The sequence below is a fragment of the Orbicella faveolata genome, unplaced genomic scaffold (assembly GCF_042242905.1).
Source record: "Orbicella faveolata isolate gen_17 unplaced genomic scaffold, um_ofav_v1 contig_13, whole genome shotgun sequence".
Lineage (NCBI taxonomy): Eukaryota > Metazoa > Cnidaria > Anthozoa > Scleractinia > Merulinidae > Orbicella > Orbicella faveolata.
In genome coordinates, this window is record NW_028301540.1 from 18,832,501 (window position 1) to 18,852,500 (window position 20,000).

A 20,000-nucleotide genomic window follows, 5' to 3' on the forward strand; every position below is an offset into this window, starting at 1 on the left:
ATCACTTTCCTCATTTGCATAATACAAAAACGTAAATATCTCTAGAACGAAAAAAGATATTCCAAAAAGGGAAACACCAGCAATTGTTTTTTACTTCATAGGCACTTTAAAGTGAACAGAGATACACTTGCGTTGACTAATCGTTGATGGATGTGTAAAAAAGGCAAAAGATTGACGATTACCACTAACTTCAAGGAGCGAAATTTAGGCAGCGGGGAAAAAATCCGGCCCCTGGGCCGTATCGTAGAAAGCTGGACCGGTCACGTGCGTATGATTAGCCAATCAAATTCGAGGATTCCGGCCCGCTCAGATGCTTGAGGAAAAAATAATATGTACTTATTGACTGAGTGGGAGGGCCGGACGGGAAAATATTTGGCTCGAGGTCAGGACGTACGGACCTCGCTGTGCTCGGTCCGTACGTTCTAACCGGGAGTCAAATATTTTTCCGTCCGGCCCGACCTTACTCAGTCAATAAGCATTTTATCATATGACCACTTGTGTTGAAATTTTGAAAATTCTGCTTGAACCTAAATAGGACTAGACTTAAATATGACATATCCACCAAACTGAGGCTATTTACTGGTGTAGCAATCCTAGTCCAGTGCGTTCAAACATTTTTGGGACGACCGTGTTCACCGATTTGTCCTCGTTGTACTGTAGCAGGGGCAGATAACAACATGAGTGCGTGCACGCAGTTACGAGTTAGATCCGATGGCAGTGCGTATGAATAACGCAAAACGCTAGCTACAGTTTGGCGTTGTGGTTTTCGACTACATGTAACTGAGCGTGAATGTTTTGTAGCTCGGCGTTCAGAAATATATACATAGTCCGCGCCTAAAGTTTCGAGCCTTACATCGTTTGATAGAACCGCTCGGATTTTTCTTCGCTTTCACAGATGAAAAAGGTAATATGATGAGCCTGAAAGAACATAAGCTCAACAGCCAATATTTGTAAAATAACTGAACAATGGAATCATGAACGCGCAGCCACTGCTGTAATCTTTGATTACTACACCAGTAGACAGCTTCAGTTTGGTTCATATATCATAATCGTGATGAAATGATCTTACAACGACGTCATAATGACGTAATAATAACATTACTGACATTTTTTGAAGTGGTCACCCGTGGTCACTCGTGGTCATTCGTGGTCACTCGTGTTCACTCGTAGTACTTTTAGACCCTATCTCGAAAAACACGACTCATTTTCTTACTTTTGTTTTTCAATGTAAGTCCAAAATTATAATTCATGCTAAAAAGCCAACAGAAAGTTGACACAAAGCTATCAAAAATATGTCAAAACCATCAAAAACTTAGCGAGGGACAAAAGTTCGCTTCACGCTTCACTGAAATTGTTCACAAAATCGTCTTCATCTGAGGACTCGAGAAAATGTGGGCGTCGTTTCAAGCTATTTTTCGACCTCTTGGATTCTCTTGAACAAGGAGGAACCAGCAACTGAATATAGATCGTTTTCACGTGACGTCATCACTTTCTAAAATCCAAAACGAAAGAGCCACCGAAGTTTTTGTCCTCATCAGGCACAAGAGGCGGTATATTTATATCTGTTTACAATTTTACAGCTCAATAGGGTGCTTCGTTTGGAATCCAGAGCATTTTGAATTTCAGGGTTATGGAAGTGCGTGACACAAGGCTATGATCGAGTATGTCGAAAAATATATACTTGGTGTACCACGGAGGTACACCAACATGGCGTTTTCATACTGGGCTCTGTAAATATCGGCGAAACATTACGACGAATATCTGAAGTTTGGGGGAACGCACAGGCCTAAAACTTGGAGAAGTGGCTTATTTAGTTATCTTCTATAATATCATAAATTCATAGCTTTTTCCACTGGATGGTTTTCGATTTATTTTTTTATTGCGTGACAATGAAAACGATCTATTAATGACACCGATGTTGGCTCTCGCAAAGAGTGCCTGGGTTTACTGACTTTGCTGGCGTTGCTGTGTAGTGGAAATTACAGTATTAAACATAAGCGAGTTTTATTATCTGGATGAACTGTGCGGTAATGAACTTGTGTTCGTACTCAGTTTTGTCTCTTCAAATAACACTGATGTAGAAACTGCAGAGCAATTTATCCTACCGTACACAAGGTATGTTTGTCATTTCTCTGGTTTAACCAACTTCTCCCAGAAACTCTGGAAAATCGAAGAAAACATTTAAGCTTATACCGTACTTTGTTTTCTTCGCGTTGCTGGTTTTCTTGCTTTAGACCCACGATGAATTGTTTGATGCTTTCCACTGAAAGAAGTTTCGCCTCAAGACTGATTGCTTATTCCAAAGGTTAATCATCGGACAGTTCATCCGGAAAAGTTGTTTTCTTGACCGCCTGTCTGCTTGTTGTTGGCTTCTGAGAAGGTTGTGAACTTCTTCGTTTGTGAGGAGTGTTGACTTTCCTTCAATGCTTTCGGAGTAGTCAGTCTGCATCGGAAAGTTCGCCTGGATGTAGAATTCACTCTCACAATGTTCACTTTCATCACTCATTTTTGAAGAGGACAAACTTTTTCGGCAAAAAAATTGTTTTTGTCATTAACTCGCATCGATTTTGCTGTACACGTTTCTAGTAGCGCCGTACGTGTTTTTCCGGCCCTATCACTTCGACGCGTGCGGCCCTCATACGGGACCTTTTTCTTATGGTTTTCCAAGGAAATTGAGCGCGGGGCCGTACGGGTCATATGATAAATTACAGTACGGCACTCAAACTCAGTTAGTAAGAGGTGTGTATTTTTAATTGTTCTTAATCACTTTTTAATTGCAATTTATCACATTTTTATCACAGTATTTTCCATGTTATCTTCGCCATTAAATTGTAATAAGTAAATAAGTAAGACTCTATATATTAGTGCTTTTAAGTAGGGAACCTCCTCGAAGGGATAACCTCTGACGTTTCCTTTTGTGTTTTCGTTCATAACTAGACGCTCTAAGAGCGTTTACTCGGGCTTCGTAACGCAATATCAAATCATTCTTTACAAGTGAACCTATTGAACACGGTAAAAACAAATGAAAGAATCAGGATATTTTAAGGACATTCGCGCTAATTGTTTCTGCGCATCCTTACTGCGCACGCAAATTCTCACACGCCACGTCATGCATGAGAGCGCGGGCTAAGTAATAAAATGAACAATGATAGGGCAGATGGCCATTGCTATAGCTTTGCCTGGATTTAACGATCTTGAACGTTTGGTGACCCCTATTTTTCTTTTGTTGGATCATTTTCTCTACCGATTTTCTACATTTAGCGAAAAAATGAAGAAAATCTATCGACTAGAAGTTTGAATTTTTGCAAAATGCACCATCGAATTCCGTTCTTTTGAGCTCTTCGTTTATCTGTGCGACGGTTTCAAATGCCTCTTAAAGGGTTAAGTTTTGTGAAAACGTTGGTAACATTTGGAATTATTTACGCAACAGACCCACCTCTGCAAAATATGACTAAGATCGTTTGCCTCCGTTAACTCACCTTCGATATTTTTAACCATAAACCCCTGTAGACTATGCTGAATTACGTGCGCCAATTTGTCAAAATCAGGGTAGTTTTCCACACCCTTACTCTCTGAAACGAAGTCGGTGACCCCCAATTTTTTTTTTGCATTTCTGACACAAGTAACTCATCTGACCGCAATAGAAATTTAAAGAAAATCTATCAACTAGAAAATTTCCACGCGAGCGTCCTTAACAGAAGAGTTACGCTAAGATATTTACTATTCAAGTTTCTTCGTTCACTCTTTATCCAATTGCATGTTGTTTGCCTCATCTTCGAAGTTCTGTTTACGACGATTTTTGATTTTTTTAACATTTGAGATGTTCGTCGCAGTATCATGGTTTGTTTTTAAGTCAGTAGTCTTAGTTTTTTGCCAGTCTTTTCGTAGTTTGAACTCGTACATGGCTCATTAGTTATCTCTGGTGGCATGAACTTTGCTTATTTCGCGTCCTTTCAAGCAATATAATTTGTGGACCGATCCGTTCCGAAAACGATCGGCATCTTTGTAGTACTATTTCAAAAACGAGTGTGAGTGTTTCATCACGATTTCCAAACACGAGAAAACAGATGAAAGCACGAGGCCGCTTCGGCCCAGTGCTTTTATTGTTTTCGAGTGTTTGGAAATCGTGATAAAACACGATGCACGAGTTTTTGAAATGTCTTCTCCAAAGAAACAATACAAAATTGTGCAGTGTTGTATTTTTCCCATTTTTCTTTAAAATGCCTTGTATGTGTGATTTGTTGTATTCAGTCGGCATTCATTGTATTTGTGAGCTTTTGTTTTTAATTATCCAATAGTTTCGCGTTGCACCAAATTTGTCTTCCAAAAGCGTTGTGAACTTGAAGTGATTTACATTTTGTCAGTTTTTGCCATGGCCTAAGGAAGGTTTCGCCTCCCTAAAACAATCAAGGAAGAAGAACTTTGGGTAGAGAGAGCAGTACTGAAGTATAAAAATAAGTGGGCAGTAGGCATTTTTGAGGATTGGCAGCGAGTGCGAAGTGTCAAGTTTCCAATACTCGAAGTTGGTGGAGGTTTTAAATAGTGTGAAGTGCACAAAGTTCAGCCGGTTACTGTGCCCGTAACAGACATAGACGCATGGAAGGTAGAAAAAGTTTCTCAGAATGTGGATATGGATACTATGCCAGTCTGTTTTGGTGACTTTAAGAAATGTACTGTAAACTGTAATTTCAAATGACTTCAGCTTGTCAGTTTGTAATTTGAAATGTTTTTCCTGGCTATTGTTTATTTAAAATTATGATTCGTGTTAAGCTGTGTTTGAGTAATCTATGAATATGCAGATTAAGAACAATTTTATCACTAGTGATGAAAACGTGATGAAACACTAGTGATTTTCAACTGGTGTTTCATCGAGTTTCACACTCATCCACTTGACCCGAATGGGGCGCTCTCGTTGGCTTATAACGTCATGAATTATGAATGAGTTTGAGAATGTGAGATGAACGTATAAGGCCTGATTCTTTTCAAAACTCTCTTCGCGAAACACAGCATTCTGTATATTACGTTGTTCACGAAGAGCGAGCACACGGTAAAGCAACAATCTTGGACAGAATAAAATGGAACAATTATCCCCCATCCCCCCAAATCAATGATGAAGGCGCGAAGGAGCAAAAGCGCGCCGTTTTGGCATCATTGAAATGGGGGAAGGGGTGGTCCAGATGTTCCATTTATTTTGTCCAAGATTGTATTTAAGGTTTCAACGTGACAAGACAAAGGGAGCCAGTAATTAGGAACTAATATGTCAACACATTTATCGGCAGTATAAGGAAGTGGTGTCTGTCGCAGTCACGCGCGTCAGAGCTCAATGGTAACGCTGATAGCCTAAGTTTAGGTACTACAAGTAGAGTGTATTTTAATAACAATGAATAAATAAAAACGTTATTCTAACCCCAACTTTCCAGAGTAGTACTGGAATTAATAACGAATCATATTAGTGCTCGAAAAGCTCAGTACAAACATGCCATTGGAAAAAAAAGAATACCGAACGAAACACTGAGTTCCAGTACAAATTCCTGAAGACAACTTCGAATTTCACATTAAGCGAGATGTTTAATACAGAACAATCTATCGTATTTCACAGGAGTTGATCAATAAAACTATCGAGTCTGTGAATAGTCTGATGAAAGACTGAAGTCAATAAAACTACCGTTCTCTATAGGCACTTGCACGATGTTAAAACGATGCTTACACGTTTAAGTGGCCGTTTACGACATATTTCCTACGATTTAGGTTGGTTTTTGGACGGTTTAAAACGGTCTTTGACGATTTTAGCGATCAATAAAATAAAAACTAAGCTAAGAATATTATTTTACTGCCCTGCTACAAAACCGTGCTAAACCGTAAAAAATCGCCAATAAAAACTTGTAAATCGTTGAATTTGATTTCAACGTAGATAAAAATCGTGCAAGACTCTTTTTTATAAAGAAAACTATTCTACAGAAAGAAAACACTTCAATAGAAAAATATCCAATAACTGCCTGAAAAGTTAAGGCTTTAAAAATAATGGAGTGCAAGCGTGAGGGCTTAAGTGGCGCACTGGAGTAGCGCGTAAGTCGCGGGTCAAGGTGGAGTGTGAGAACTCTCCCGGGTTCGAGACCGTCCTCCTCGTCTGCTGTTTTTCTTTTTTTTTTTTTTTTTTTCTGCGGGTAAATTGAAATCTTTTTTTTGTCGTAAAATCTGCTGGCAAACAGTGCCAGTGCACTGCTATCAGTTCACTCTGTCTCCCTCACATCAATGAACCCTCCCTCCACGTGCACCATTGCCATCCACATATTGCCACCACGTCGGAGGTGCAAAAAAAAAATCAACTTGTGAAGGTATCGATAAGGTACTTTTAAAAGGACAGCAATTCAAAATTAAATTCTGAAAAACTAAGGAAGCGAGCTTAATCAGAGTGTGCAACGTTCAATATATTTATTTCCCGCGCGCGCAATACCAGCTAATACCAACAATAAAAATATATTCGGCTTGGCTAAAGAAATAACTTTGCTTTTGGCCAACGCTTCAACACGCACTTATGCATATTCAATTTTCATATTAATAAAGTACATGACACACCAAAAATAAACCATGTCGTGATTTTATTTTAATTCTGCTTCAATCGTTCACAGAGATCATCAGATTTTATTTCGGCTAACGTTCTTTTCCCTTGGTTATCGAACGTGCGACAACAGATCAGATGTGATCTGCATAGCAAATGTAGCTTCTTGTAACGCCAGTGTGGTCCTCAGACAATCTTGGACAGAATAAAATGGAACAATTATCCCCCATCCCCCCCAAAGCAATGATGAAGGCGCGAAGGAGCAAAAGCGCGCCGTTTTGGCATCATTGAAATGGGGGGAGGGGTGGTCAAGATGTTCCATTTATTTTGTCCAAGATTGAAGCTTCATTCTCATCCCCAGTTTCCACGCTCTACTCTAGGAACGTCTGGGACCAAGACTCCCCTTTTGGCGAGAAAGACAAAGCGACTTGCATTTTATGACTCGGGCTTTCTTACGGAAGCCCGAGTAATAATTTGGATTGTACAGTATTGTATATGCCTGGCTTAAAGAATCCTGCATCAAGACAAAGGCTTTATATTAAATTAAAGTCATTTAAGTCTTACCTAAATGAAAGAAAGTACTATTACCGTTCCAATGTCGGAGCCCTAACCCATGTCCCAAGATATTGGATTGAGTCCAGGCAAAAATTGTGCAAATTTATTCTAGGATAGCTAGAATCTTATATCAAACAGTACTGCAGTTGCTGCTTCCTTTTGTTCCTACCAAGGAGGTTAGTTGATTTGGTTTTGTTGTTGTTGCAGATGCAGCTGATGAGGACAAAAATAGTAGTGACGAAGACAATGATAGCAGTAGAAGTAGTTATAGTAGTAGTACAGAAAGTAATGAATCAGGTGAAGAAGATAAAAGTCAAGAGAGTGATTATGAAAACAGTGAAGATGACGATAGTGATAACGGCGAAAGCAGTTCTGATGAAGATTTCACTCCCCCATCAGGTCCCATTAACCTAATCATGGGCGGTCTTCCTATCAGACCCCAGAGCAGATGATAGAGTGTAACAGACTGTTTCAGCAACCGCTTTGTGATCGTTTACCAGTATCCTAAAGTAGTCTTCGATTGAGTAGTGAGAGTAATTAACGTGTTGTTACTTGTTGTAAACATTTATAGGAAGCTATGCTTTCTCTTTGCCAACCATGCGGAGAACAAAACAGCTTTATTAGAATTGTCACCACTGTAATACGTTACAGTTTACCTTGTTGCTAGATTACGCTATCACCATTTGTTATTATTTGCCTGCCAAAATGCAATTTGATTGTGATACAGTGTTTATACAACTGGTTAGTATTACATGTGATTACAAACTAGAGTATCAATGTGTAAAAAACTAGCGAGACAATCTCAGATAGTGCAGAGCGCAATTGATAGCTCTGGTACAGTAGTCCCATAAGTACTCACCCCTGCTTGGTTCACTTCCGGTTTGTGTCTACCTTGGTAGTCTGCTACGGCTTTTCCCCTTTGCAGTGTGTATGTTTCAAGGTTGTACTTTCATTCAAGGTCCAAAAATTACGCACAAATTAATTGCTACTGGTGTTTTACGTTGATTTTCGTTCATTTTAAATTCAATAATACGCTGAAGCAGCAAACGTGACAATTTAGCTCTTCACACCAACTTTGTAACTTGATACTTTTGTTTTCCTCGCAAAGGCATGTAATATGAAACCCCTGTTTTCTCCAAAACATACGGAAGATGTCCTTGTTTTTTGGAGATAAATGAAAGGAAGTTAAATATCTTATGTAGTGATGAAGAAACGGAACAGAAACGATGTTGTTTTACTAAAAATGCAAATTTTTGCGGATGAACAAGAACTAATTTAATTATCAGATAGTCACGAAATATCACTTTCTTTTTTTGTTGCCACCTTTGTTGTTAACAATAAACCAATTCAAAATTAACACACGATATTGATGGCTGAGAAGCATTTTAACGAAAAGTATTGAAGATAAACAGCGCTACTTGGCCGATATGAATGAGTCTCCTCAAAGACTGATTAAATTAATTTGCGCTTTCATTAGGTGCCACGGCGTCTGCAGCAATATTTGAGCATTTTCCTGGTTTCTTTTGTTACAAATTTACAATTTGCGGAGTATTAAAGCCACTAACTTGGGAACTTTTTGGTCTCTCTTACAGACACAATTAAGGCAAGAAATAAACAAGCCGCTAAGGAGAAGCAATACATTTGAACCCTGACAAGCACACTATTGTAGATTGAAAACAGCAGATGATATTTGTTGAACCGACCTGTGTGTAATTTTAAAAGCTACGCAGCCACAGTAACGTTTCACTTTTGCAATAAAAGGGACAATTGGCGCTACCTGAAGAATAACTGCCGTCCTTGGTCACATGACATGATATATAAAATACCGCGTGGAAAGATAGTGTATACCACTAACGATGCTAGAACGCATGCGTCTTACATGTTGTGCTCTACCAGAAGGAAAACCATTCAGCGTTTGTGCGTGATTCCGTATGCAATGTGTCCTTCACCTAATATAGAAGCCACGAACGCTAACTAATCTACGCATGCGTTTAGGACAAATTAGTTTTGTTCTAAGGAGAATGGTACCACAAGGAGAGGAAGGGGTTACCTGAAACAAGTATATAGCTTTGCGATGTTCAAAGCTAAGTGACGGCGATGGAATGTGTTTTACGTAGAGTACACATGTACCTTTCCCACCCTATCCCCACTAATTCCTTGCCTCAAGACTAATTAATTAATTCAAATTTATTAATTGAACAAACATTAAAGTTTACACCTTAGCGCCATAGGGCCATATCGCCATAGCGCCTTAGTTCCTTAGCGGCAGGCAGCTCCCATAACCATCCCAATAGTGCACTCTGCACTAGAAACTAGTGAGACAATCTCAGATAGTGCAGAGCGCAATTGATAGCTCTGATACAGTAGTCCCATAAGTACTCACCCCTGCTCGGTTCACTTCCGGTTTGTGTCTAACTTGGTAGTCTGCTACGGCTTTTCCCCTTTGCAGTGTGTATGTTTCAAGGTTGTATTTTCATTCAAGGTCCAAACATTACGCACAAATTAATTACTACTGGTGCTTTAAGTTGATTTTCGTTCATTTTAAATTCAACAATACGCTGAAGCAGCAAACGTGACAATTTAGCTCTTCACGCCAACTTTGTAACTTGATACTTTTGTTTTCCTCGCAAAGCCATGTAATATGAAACCCCTGTTTTCTCCAAAACATATGGAAGATGTCCTTGTTTTTTGGAGATAAATGAAAGAAAGTTAAATATCTGATGTAGTGATGAAGAAACGGAACAGAGACGATGTTTTACTAAAAATGCAAATTTTACCGATGAACAAGAACTAATTTAATTATCAGATAGTCACGAAATACCACTTTCTTTTTCTGTTGCCACCTTTGTTGTTAACAATAAAACAATTCAAAATTAACACACAACGATATTGATGGCTGAGAAGCTTTTCAACAAAAAGTATTGAAGATAAACAGCGCTACTTGGCCGATATGAATGAGTCTCCTCAAAGACTGATTAAATTAATTTGAACTTTCATTAGGTGCCACGGCGTCCGCAGCAATATTTGAGCATTTTCCTGGTTTCTTTTGTAACAAATTTACAATTTGCGGAGTATTAAAGCCACTAACTTGAGAACTTTTTGGTCTCTCTTACAGACACAATTAAGGCAAGAAGTAAACAAGTCGCTAAGGAGAAGCAATATATTTGAACCCTGACAAGCACACTATTGTAGATTGAAAACAGCAGATGATATTTGTTGAACCGACCTGTTTGTAATTCTACGCAGCCACAGTAACGTTTCACTTTTGCAATAAAAAGGGACAATTGGCGCTACCTGAAAAATAACTGCCGTCCTTGGTCACATGACACGATATATAAAATACTGCGTGTAAAGATAGTGTATAACACTAACAATGCTAGAACGCATGCGTCTTACATGTTGAGCTCTACCATAAGGAAAACCACTCAACATTTGTGCGTGATTCCGTATGCAATGTATCCTTCACCTAATATAGAAGCCACGAACCCTAACTAATCTACGCATGCGTTTAGGGCAAATTAGTTTTGTTCTAAGGAGAATGGTACCACAAGGAGAGCAAGGGGTTACCTGAAACAAATATATAGCTTTGCGATGTTCAAAGTCAAGCGACGGCGATGGAATGTGTTTTATGTAGAGTACACATGTACCTTTCCCACCCTACTCCCACTACTTCCTTGCCTCTAGACTAATTAATTAATTGGAATTAATTAATTAAACAAACATTAAAGTTTACACCTTAGCGCCATAGGGCCATAGGGCCATAGCGCCTTAGTTCCTTAGCGGCAGGCAACCCCCATAACCATCCCAATAGTGCACTCTGCACTAATGAGGCTCTTGGCTGTAAAAATAAAATCTGGATTGACCTAAACTCAATAGCCGCACATGTACGTTGGAAAATCGCTCTTTGGACACCTGCTTGATTCGAACGCCAGCTTGCCAGCTCGACTAGGTCGGATTTGATAGGTAACTATCAAATGACGTCATCATTTCACGTGACGGTTGATGGATATGTGAACCTGCAACCTTGCAGACATGTTTTCACGAAATGTGTACGACTTTTCGCACTAACAGAAAGCTGTAGTTTGGCTGCGTATTGTGTACCCTCTTCTCCTCGACCGAAACCAATGCTGCTTTCTGGTGAATAAATCAAAGAAGGAGATGAGTTTCACTTCGCTGGCCTAGATTTCTGTGCACAAACTATGTAATGTAAACCTAACTAAAGTGTTTACATAGGAGAAGAGTTCAACTCCCACAGGGTTGCTTTGGTACACCAACATGTCCTTCGTTTCATTGTTTCGGAAGTGAAAATGCCCTGAAGTTGTTACCCTAAAGCCAAGGCGATTCAAAGTCGTGTTCGTAAACAAAATAATTGTCCTAGTTTTGGTTCTAAAAGCACGTCGTCTCGCATACCGACGGAACAAACATGTTTGGTGTCGATTTACACGGTCAGTATAAAATATGCACTGCGGACTGCAGACTACGGACTGGGTATAAAACACAGACTTAGGTATAAAATACGGACTAAGCATTACGGACTGGGCATAAAATTCGCGCGGACTCGGGTATAAAATGGGGACTGCGGACTGAATGCAGCCTCCCGACTGCAGTCCATTTTTTTTTCTGACCGGTCGTAACTAATATTTCACAATACATGTATAAACGAGAACAAACCCTCTCGTATGCACGTGCTTTGCGATCAATTCATTTGTTTTTGCCCCGGCTGAAGGGAGACCAATTTCACGCCTACCTAACAAATCAGGCAGAAAATGCTGTCCCTAGAATTTTTGTTTTTTTAAACGTACCAAGCCTACCAAAACTCGAACGCACTCTTTAATCTACGATTACTACTAGTTTTAAATAAAACACCGTGACGGAATCTGATATTTGTTTTATAAACATGAACGTGTTTTATAACATGGACGTGTCTTAAATAATAACAACAACATGAACTCCAAAGGAAGAATTAATTACTGAATAAACTCTTGGTCTTCGGCCATCTTACCTTGATTAAAAATGTAACACAAACAGCGGTGATAAACATTTAAAACCCTGCATTTTATGAACTTGACGTTTCGTATGCAAAGAATTAATTACATTTTAACGCTCTCTTGGCTTGCATTATTTTCTTTACAATGTTCTCAGTCTGTTTGCCTGGCAAGTTCGTAATAGCTTTGATCATTTCCTCGTCGGCTTCAAGTTCTTGGCAAACGAATAATCAATATCGTGTTGTTTGGTAATCGTGTCCAGTTTATTGATCGCGGGATCGCCTCAACAAGAGGTATTGAAAGTAAACAACGCTACTTGACCCAGATTATATCCTTCATCGGTGAACGATTCCCCTCAAAGACTGATAAAATTTATGCTTTCAGTAGGTGCCACTGAGTCTGCAGCAATATTTGAGCAGTTTCCTGGGTTTTTTGTTCAATTTGACAAGGTTTAATGCCACTTACTCGGGGGAGTTTCGGCTGTGGGTATGAACATTATGGTCTCTTTGATGGAGACAATCAAAGGATGAAACAAACGCACTAGTGTATTTTGGAAACAATAGATGATATTTCTTGAACCAAGTTAGACGTAATTCCTAAAGACACGCAGTCACAGTAACATCCTTGTATCGTGCTAATGATGCTAGAACGCATGCGTATGACTTATTAGGGTTCTACCACAAGGAAAAGCGCTCAACGTTAGTGTGTGATCTTGTATGAAATGTATTTTCCACCTGATATATGTAGTTGACACTAACGCTTATTAATCTGCGCATGCGTTTAGAGCAAATATTGGTTTTGTTCTAAAGAGAAAAGTATCACAAAGAGAGCAAGGGGCTTTCTAAAACAAATATATAGCTTTTTGAAGTGATCATAGAAGTAAGGTAGGTACATGCACCACCCATTTTACGTAGTTCTCACAAGTACCTACCCCATCCTAACTCCCTTGCTGCAAGCCTAATTAATTAATTAAACAAACATTAAAGTTTACACCTTATTTCCATAGTGCCCTAGTGCCTTATTGCCATAGTGCTTTAGCGACATAAACCCCCAAACCATCCCAATAGTGCACTCTGCACTAAAAAGCTTTCACTTGTAGACGGTTTTTACGTCTCTGCAGTAGCAGTTTATTAGTGCAGAGTGCACTATTGGGATGGTTATGGGGGTTGCCTGCCGCTAAGGAACTAAGGCGCTATGGCGCTATGGCGCTATGGCCCTATGGCGCTAAGGTGTAAACTTTAATGTTTGTTTAATTAATTAATTTCAATTAATTAATTAGTCTAGAGGCAAGGAAGTAGTGGGAGTAGGGTGGGAAAGGTACATGTGTAGTCTACGTAAAACACATTTCATCACCATCGCTTAACTTTGAACATCGCAAAGCTATATATTTGTTTCAGGTAACCCCTTCCTCTCCTTGTGGTACCATTCTCCTTAGAACAAAACTAATTTGTCCTAAACGCATGCGTAGATTAGTTAGCGTTCGTGGCTTCTATATTAGGTGAAGGATACATTGTATACGGAATCACGCACAAATGTTGAGTGGTTTTCCTTATGGTAGAGCTCAACATGTAAGACGCATGCGTTCTAGCATCGTTAGTGTTATACACTATCTTTTCACGTGGTATTTTAAATGTCATATCATGTGACCAAGGACGGCAGTTATTTTTCAGGTAGCGCCAATTGTCCCTTTTTATTGCAAAAGTGAAACGTTACTGTGGCTGCGTAGCTTTTAGAATTACACACAGGTCGGTTCAACAAATATCATCTGCTGTTTTCAATCTACAATAGTGTGCTTCTGAGGGTTCAAATATATTGCTTCTCCTTAGCGGCTTGTTTATTTCTTGCCTTAATTGTGTCTGTAAGAGAGACCAAAAAGTTCCCAAGTTAGTGGCTTTAATACTCCGCAAATTGTAAATTTGTAATAAAAGAAACCAGGAAAATGCTCAAATATTGCTGCAGACGCCGTGGCACCTAATGAAAGCGCAAATTAATTTAATCAGTCTTTGAGGAGACTCATTCATATCAGCCAAGTAGCGCTGTTTATCTTCAATACTTTTCGTTAAAATGCTTCTCAGCCATCAATATCGTTGCGTAATAATTTTGAATTGGTTTATTGTTAACAACAAAGGTGGCAACAGAAGAAGAAAGTGGTATTTCGTGACTATCTGATAATTAAATTAGTTCCTGTTCATCGGTAAAAATTTGCATTTTTAATAAAACAACATTGTTTCTGTTCCGTTTCTTCATCACCACATCAGATATTAAACTTTCTTTCATTTATCTCCAAAAAACAAGGACATCTTCCGTATGTTTTGGAGAAAACAAGGGTTTCATATTACAGGCCTCTGCGAGGAAAACAAAAGTATCAAGTTACAAAGTTGGCGTGAAGAGCTAAATTGTCACGTTTGCTGCTTCAGCGTATTGTTAAATTTAAAATGAACGTAAAATCAACGTAAAACACCAGTAGTAATTAATTTGTGCGTAATTTTTGGACCTTGAATGAAAATACAACCTTGAAACATACACACTGCAAAGGGGAAAAGCCGTAGCAGACTACCAAGGTAGACACAAACCGGAAGTGAACCGAGCATGGGTGAGTACTTATGGAACTACTGTACCAGAGCTATCAATTGCGCTCTGCACTATCTGAGATTGTCTCACTAGTTTTTATTTGATGGGCATTTTATGACATTCTTTTCAGTCCGATATTTTTAAAGGTCTTAAAGATAAAAAGTATCAAAACTGCTCAAATGTTCTTTAAAGACTGTGTGGCACCAAGTTAAAGTGCAATTTAATTAAATCAGACTTTCAATGTGTCAGAGAGGTTTTTTTTCTCTTTCCTTCTATTTTCGGTAAAGTAGTGTTGTTGTGTTGTGTTGCGTAAAAAGGGTAAACTTACGACTCGTATAAAATGCGAAAAGGTCTCTTAACTTGAGTATTCTTGAGCAAAAATTGCTCTTGGGGGTTGGAAGGGCTATGTGATCGGTGAGTGAGGGAGTTATGCATATGCACGTGTCACACCAATTACAGTGTGGGTTTTATCAAAGAACGAATCAAAGAAAAAAATAAGATGGTATCTACATTAATCTGGAGACGTGTCAGATTACAGTAGTTTGTTCAGTCAAACATTTTATTTACCGATGTAACATCGTATGTACATCATAAATTCCCAGTTTCTTTCTTGCTGTACATCGCAGCCAAAAAAAAATTGTCAAATTAACCAAATCTTTATTGTAAACAGTTCCATGAATGCTCCTATCTCCGAGACTTCACACAAAAAAAAACTCTTGCGCGTCTTGCGTGCCTATGTTTGTACACAGCCTACAGTCTGCAGTCTGCATTTTGTACTGACCGATTGGGGTAGCTTATGTGATAATAGGGAGCTTAAGCAAACCACGTCGACGACGGCAACGAGAACGTCACTGAACAAAAGGTTTAATGAGCAAAACAATAGCTGTGCACGTACGTTATAAATTTTTGTACATTTTTTTGCCGCCCTTCGCAAAACAACAACCTGAAATGACCAAGTTGTGCGTCGTCTACGGAACGTGGACGACGACGGTTACTTTTTCGTATTTCCAGTTGGAATTGAACGCCGTCGTTGTATATTTAGCATAAGCACGTTTTTAGAGCCATTGGCGGACCGAACAGATCTAGACAATCGTGAACTTCGCTTGTAAAATATAAATTCATTCTTTACTAAGCGACGTCCTCGGCGTCGTCGTCGACGTTGCTTAAACTCCCTAATAGGAACCTTACGCATATACGACGGCGACGGCCAGGACGACGCCTAGTGAAAAATGTGTTTCTATTTTACTTTGGAATTTCTCAGTTACTTAGATCTATTCAGTGTGTTTGTCGGTATTAAAACTTGCCTCTGCTGAATATGCTACGAATGCGTTCAGTTCCAAACAGAAATACCAAAAATTAGCCGTCGTTGTTCACGTTCTCCAGACAACGCAGAATTTGGTCATCTAGCGTTGCTGTTTTGCAGAGGACGGCAAAGAAATATACCAAGAATTATAACGCACGTGCACAGCCGTTGTTTTCATCATTAAACCGCTTGTTTGGTGACGTTCTCGTTGCCGTTGCCGTCGTGTTTTGCCTAAGGTCCCTATTAGCGGAGCTCCGGCAGCCCGAAGGGCCACCAAGCGGAGCCCCATGCTCATATAGGAAAGAACAGGAAACCCATGAGTTGATCTTCTCGTGGTTATCATGGCTAGCGGTATTGCTCGTGGGCGCGTACCCACGACGGCGACGACGACGACGACAACGGAGTCGTGCAACATGGCGGTCATACTCCAAATAATAGGTTGGCAGAGACATGCATGCAGCCTTGGTTTACTGTGTACTTCTTTGATATTGGACATGCATGTTATGATCAATTGACACCTGTCAAAACAAGGTTCTGTCCGCCATTTTGAATTCTCAGGCGGGTTACCAATGTACACTCGTTCCCAGACTCCCGTTCCCGGTTCCCCGTTCTCCTTTCTCCGTTCTCCGTTCTCCGTTCTCCGTTCCCCGTTCTCCGTTCCCCGTTCCCCGTTCTCCGTTCCCTGTTTCCAGTTTACACTTATGACTCTTGTGAAATACGCAGTGACTTTACATGTTCTGATGCGAAGTGAAATCGACGTCTTTCATTGACGACATTCCTTATAAGTACCTAAGATTGTTTGTAAGAATTGTAATTTGTATTGTCGGAAAGCCAAGCATATGTAACAGATTTTGGATAGAAGAAAAATGTATATACAACCTTTACATACGTAAACAAACTGAAGAAAAATTGACTTTGCAAGTGTGTTTATCCGTGTCGCATGTGTTGTGTTTGCTCCCCTCGTTACCAGACATAACTAATCGATGATCAATGACATCAATTGGCAGTCAATGAGTAATCGATGAGTAATCAGTTGATTACAGTATGGGGCCCAGTTCTCGGCCACAAAAAACGTAAAATTGTATTTCTTACCTTGGAATAGCCGTAAGGACTTAAAATTTCACGCATAACTAGCTTCAGCGTTCAGTTTACACATGTAGAGCTATCGACTGCTCAACGCTGTTTTCTCCCGAGTAATAACGAAAATGGAGGCTTCGTTCGTGGGCCCAGTTATCGGCCAGCGGGCCCAGTTCTCGACTACAAAAGAGTACACGCCATTCCTCAGAATAAACAACGCTTTATTACCATTTTTTGTTGTTAAATCACTTATAAGGCTTGTGTTTTGATATTTCGATCACAAATTATCCTTAAAGAGCTTTGTTTCATGTTAGAAAAGGAAGTGTTTTGCATACCTAGTTTTTCTCTTAAGAGTAGTCAACGAGGCTAAAAAGGAGTTGGGTATTTAAAACGGGGTTAAGTCAGAGCTCACAGTTTTCAGCATGCCACCCATTACAGCTTTATTTTTACAACTGACTTGACACGAATACTCCACACAAAACTATGAGCGCTTTTAGTGTTTAAGGCGAGCAGGGTGGCCGAGAACAGGCAAATACACAGAAGTACTAAGGAAATATTGAGGGGTGAATTTAGGTCAAAGAATTAAACAGGCCAGGAAAAGTTTATATTTAACAGATGGCTTTATCACTCTACATCCTTTATGCCGAGAATTGGCTCATTTGGGCTTTCTAGACGGACAAAATATAAACTTGAAATAAACCATGTAATTCGAGTAGCCGTAAACAAACACGTTTTCGGGGAACCAAATTCACCTACCTTCGCGTCACCTCGACGTGCTCACAGAAAAACTCGGCAGAACGGAAGACAAGGAATCAAGCTACCTTTGGAAACAATTGCTTTTTATTCAGATTCATTTGTGGCGCGAAAAATAAACGCTGAACAAACAGTGGCTGAGAGCTGGGCCCGGCCGAGAACTGGGCCCCACACTGTAGTCATCGATTATTGGCGATGGTTAATGAGTAATCGAAGAGTAATCGAAGCCCAAAAATTTTGTGGCCTATCGATTACTCATCGATGACATCGATTACTCATTGATGTAACTGATTACTCATTGATGTAACTGATTACTCATCGATGACTCATCGATTACTCATCGATGACCCATCGATTACTCATCGACTATTATACTGCACACGAAAAACACTTTTCTTGCTTTCTTGTACCATTTTTTTTTTTTCGAATAGGCTACCTATCACTGTTCAAGCGGCACAGCGTAGTTATAGCTGGGCTAGAGTGATGTCAAATGGGATAGCGATACATGAAATGGTAAAACATAATAACAATTACTACAGGGTAAGATGGAATAGCCGAGCATTTTACATGGAATGGCACAGAGTCGAGGGAAACAGTTCAGCGTGAGGTCAAATGAGTCAGCCTTGGATGAAATGGCATAGTATTCGGTCAAGTTAAAGAGCGTAACATCAAATAGCATAACTTTGCGTGAAATAGCTTGGCATACATTCAGACGGTGCAGCCTAAGATCACGTGCAGCTCGGCGTGAGGCAACTTAATTAGCCGGTACATACACGTTTTCGTGAAGTTGTACAGCGTAACATCAAATGGCACAACGCTACGTGAAATTGCTCAGCATACATCCAGACTGATTAGGGTAATAATAAGTTAGCAGAAAATTTTGAGAAATAGCTCAGCAATGCAATGCATGAAACATATAGCATCTGAAATAATGGAGTATTGGACGAAGTGGTTTAGGGTGAAACTGGATTTAGGTGGCGTGACATCGGTGAGGTGGTGCCGAAACCACCAAAAATACAAAAGACGAATGGAACAGCCAAGAGAGGTCGGCATGACGTCACCATTGTGAAATTTTGGCGTCCAACGTTGGGAACTCATTCGATCAGCGTGATCCGCCGGCGAGTTGTCTACAGGCTTGTTTCATCTTATTGTGGTAAGTCTCCTTCCTTATTTCGTTTTATTTCGTTTCACAATGCTTCAATCACTGCCGTTCAACAATAACCGCTTATGTTATTTCACGGACTATTATTTCACCACAAAAACCTGACACAATAACATTACATTTCCATGTGATCTCTGCTGTGTCTGGCAGGAATCGTTCTATTGTTTCAGTGATTTTCGGTGTTCTCATCGTCATTTGAAACTCCGCCGTACTTTTTCAATGAATGAGTTGCCAGTAATCGGATACCCGTGTTTGGGCAAAGAACTCTGGGGTCGTCAGGGGGCAAACATTGCAAGTCGCTAGATGGAAATGTATGGCGAAAAGTTGTTTCGACGCCCAAAAACATGGTTTTGGGGAGAGATCAACGCTTTTTCGCCGTTGTTTTATCGCGAATGGATTTTGGCAATGTTGATGCATGGAAAATGTAAGTTTTTGTTTGAATAACCGTGAAATAAGTGATAAAATTTACCGATAAACTCCCTATTGCTTGCGTGAGATTTATTGTGAAATACATTAAAGAGAATATTGAAAATTTCAATACACGCCTGATCTCGAGAGGCTACCCGGAGCAAATGGTAGAAAAGATCCTCCGAGAAGTTAAATATAAAGACAGAAAAGAAGCTCTAAAACAGAAATCGAAAATTGCAGAAGGAACTACACTACCCTTTGTGTCGGGCAATTTCACTCAACCGTCAATAGCAAACTTTGGAAAGCATAATCACGCACAAATGGCACTTCTAAATACAAATACTCAGAGATAAATTGAAGGAGCCACCCTTGATCTGTTATAGAAAAGGAAAATCACTGAAATACGTGCTTGTAAAAGCAAAACAAAGGCTTTGAGCAACACAGTAGCCACACAGCATGAGTCGCGCGGACTCATTTGTCATTAAATCAACTCCAGACAGTACAATGATCGCCACCGGGCTTATTTCCAGTATTATTTGTATGACTGAGCTTTCAAATGAACCAAAAGTAGCCTGTACACAAGCATGCCTTGCGAGCGGTTGAAATCGAAGTTATAGCTCTCACTAG

At 39.7% G+C, this 20,000-nt stretch overlaps 1 protein-coding gene and 1 long non-coding RNA gene across 3 annotated transcripts in view; both read left to right on the forward strand.

Moving 5' to 3' along the window:
* The window catches only part of LOC110060520 (uncharacterized), a 107,955-nt gene extending 99,484 nt beyond the window's left edge, over positions 1 to 8,471 (forward strand). For both annotated transcript variants that reach the window (XM_020767305.2, XM_089284937.1), the window contains one exon: positions 7,322 to 8,471. In XM_020767305.2, coding sequence (XP_020622964.2) covers positions 7,322 to 7,566 — 245 coding nt within the window. In that variant the 3' untranslated portion in view covers positions 7,567 to 8,471. The remainder of the gene's footprint in view (positions 1 to 7,321) is intronic.
* Positions 8,472 to 18,768: 10,297 nt separating this feature from the next.
* Positions 18,769 to 20,000, forward strand: part of LOC149115455 (uncharacterized) — a 9,454-nt gene continuing 8,222 nt past the window's right edge. Inside the window, exon 1 of the long non-coding RNA XR_016206050.1 lies at positions 18,769 to 18,956. This is a non-coding gene — a long non-coding RNA (uncharacterized LOC149115455). The remainder of the gene's footprint in view (positions 18,957 to 20,000) is intronic.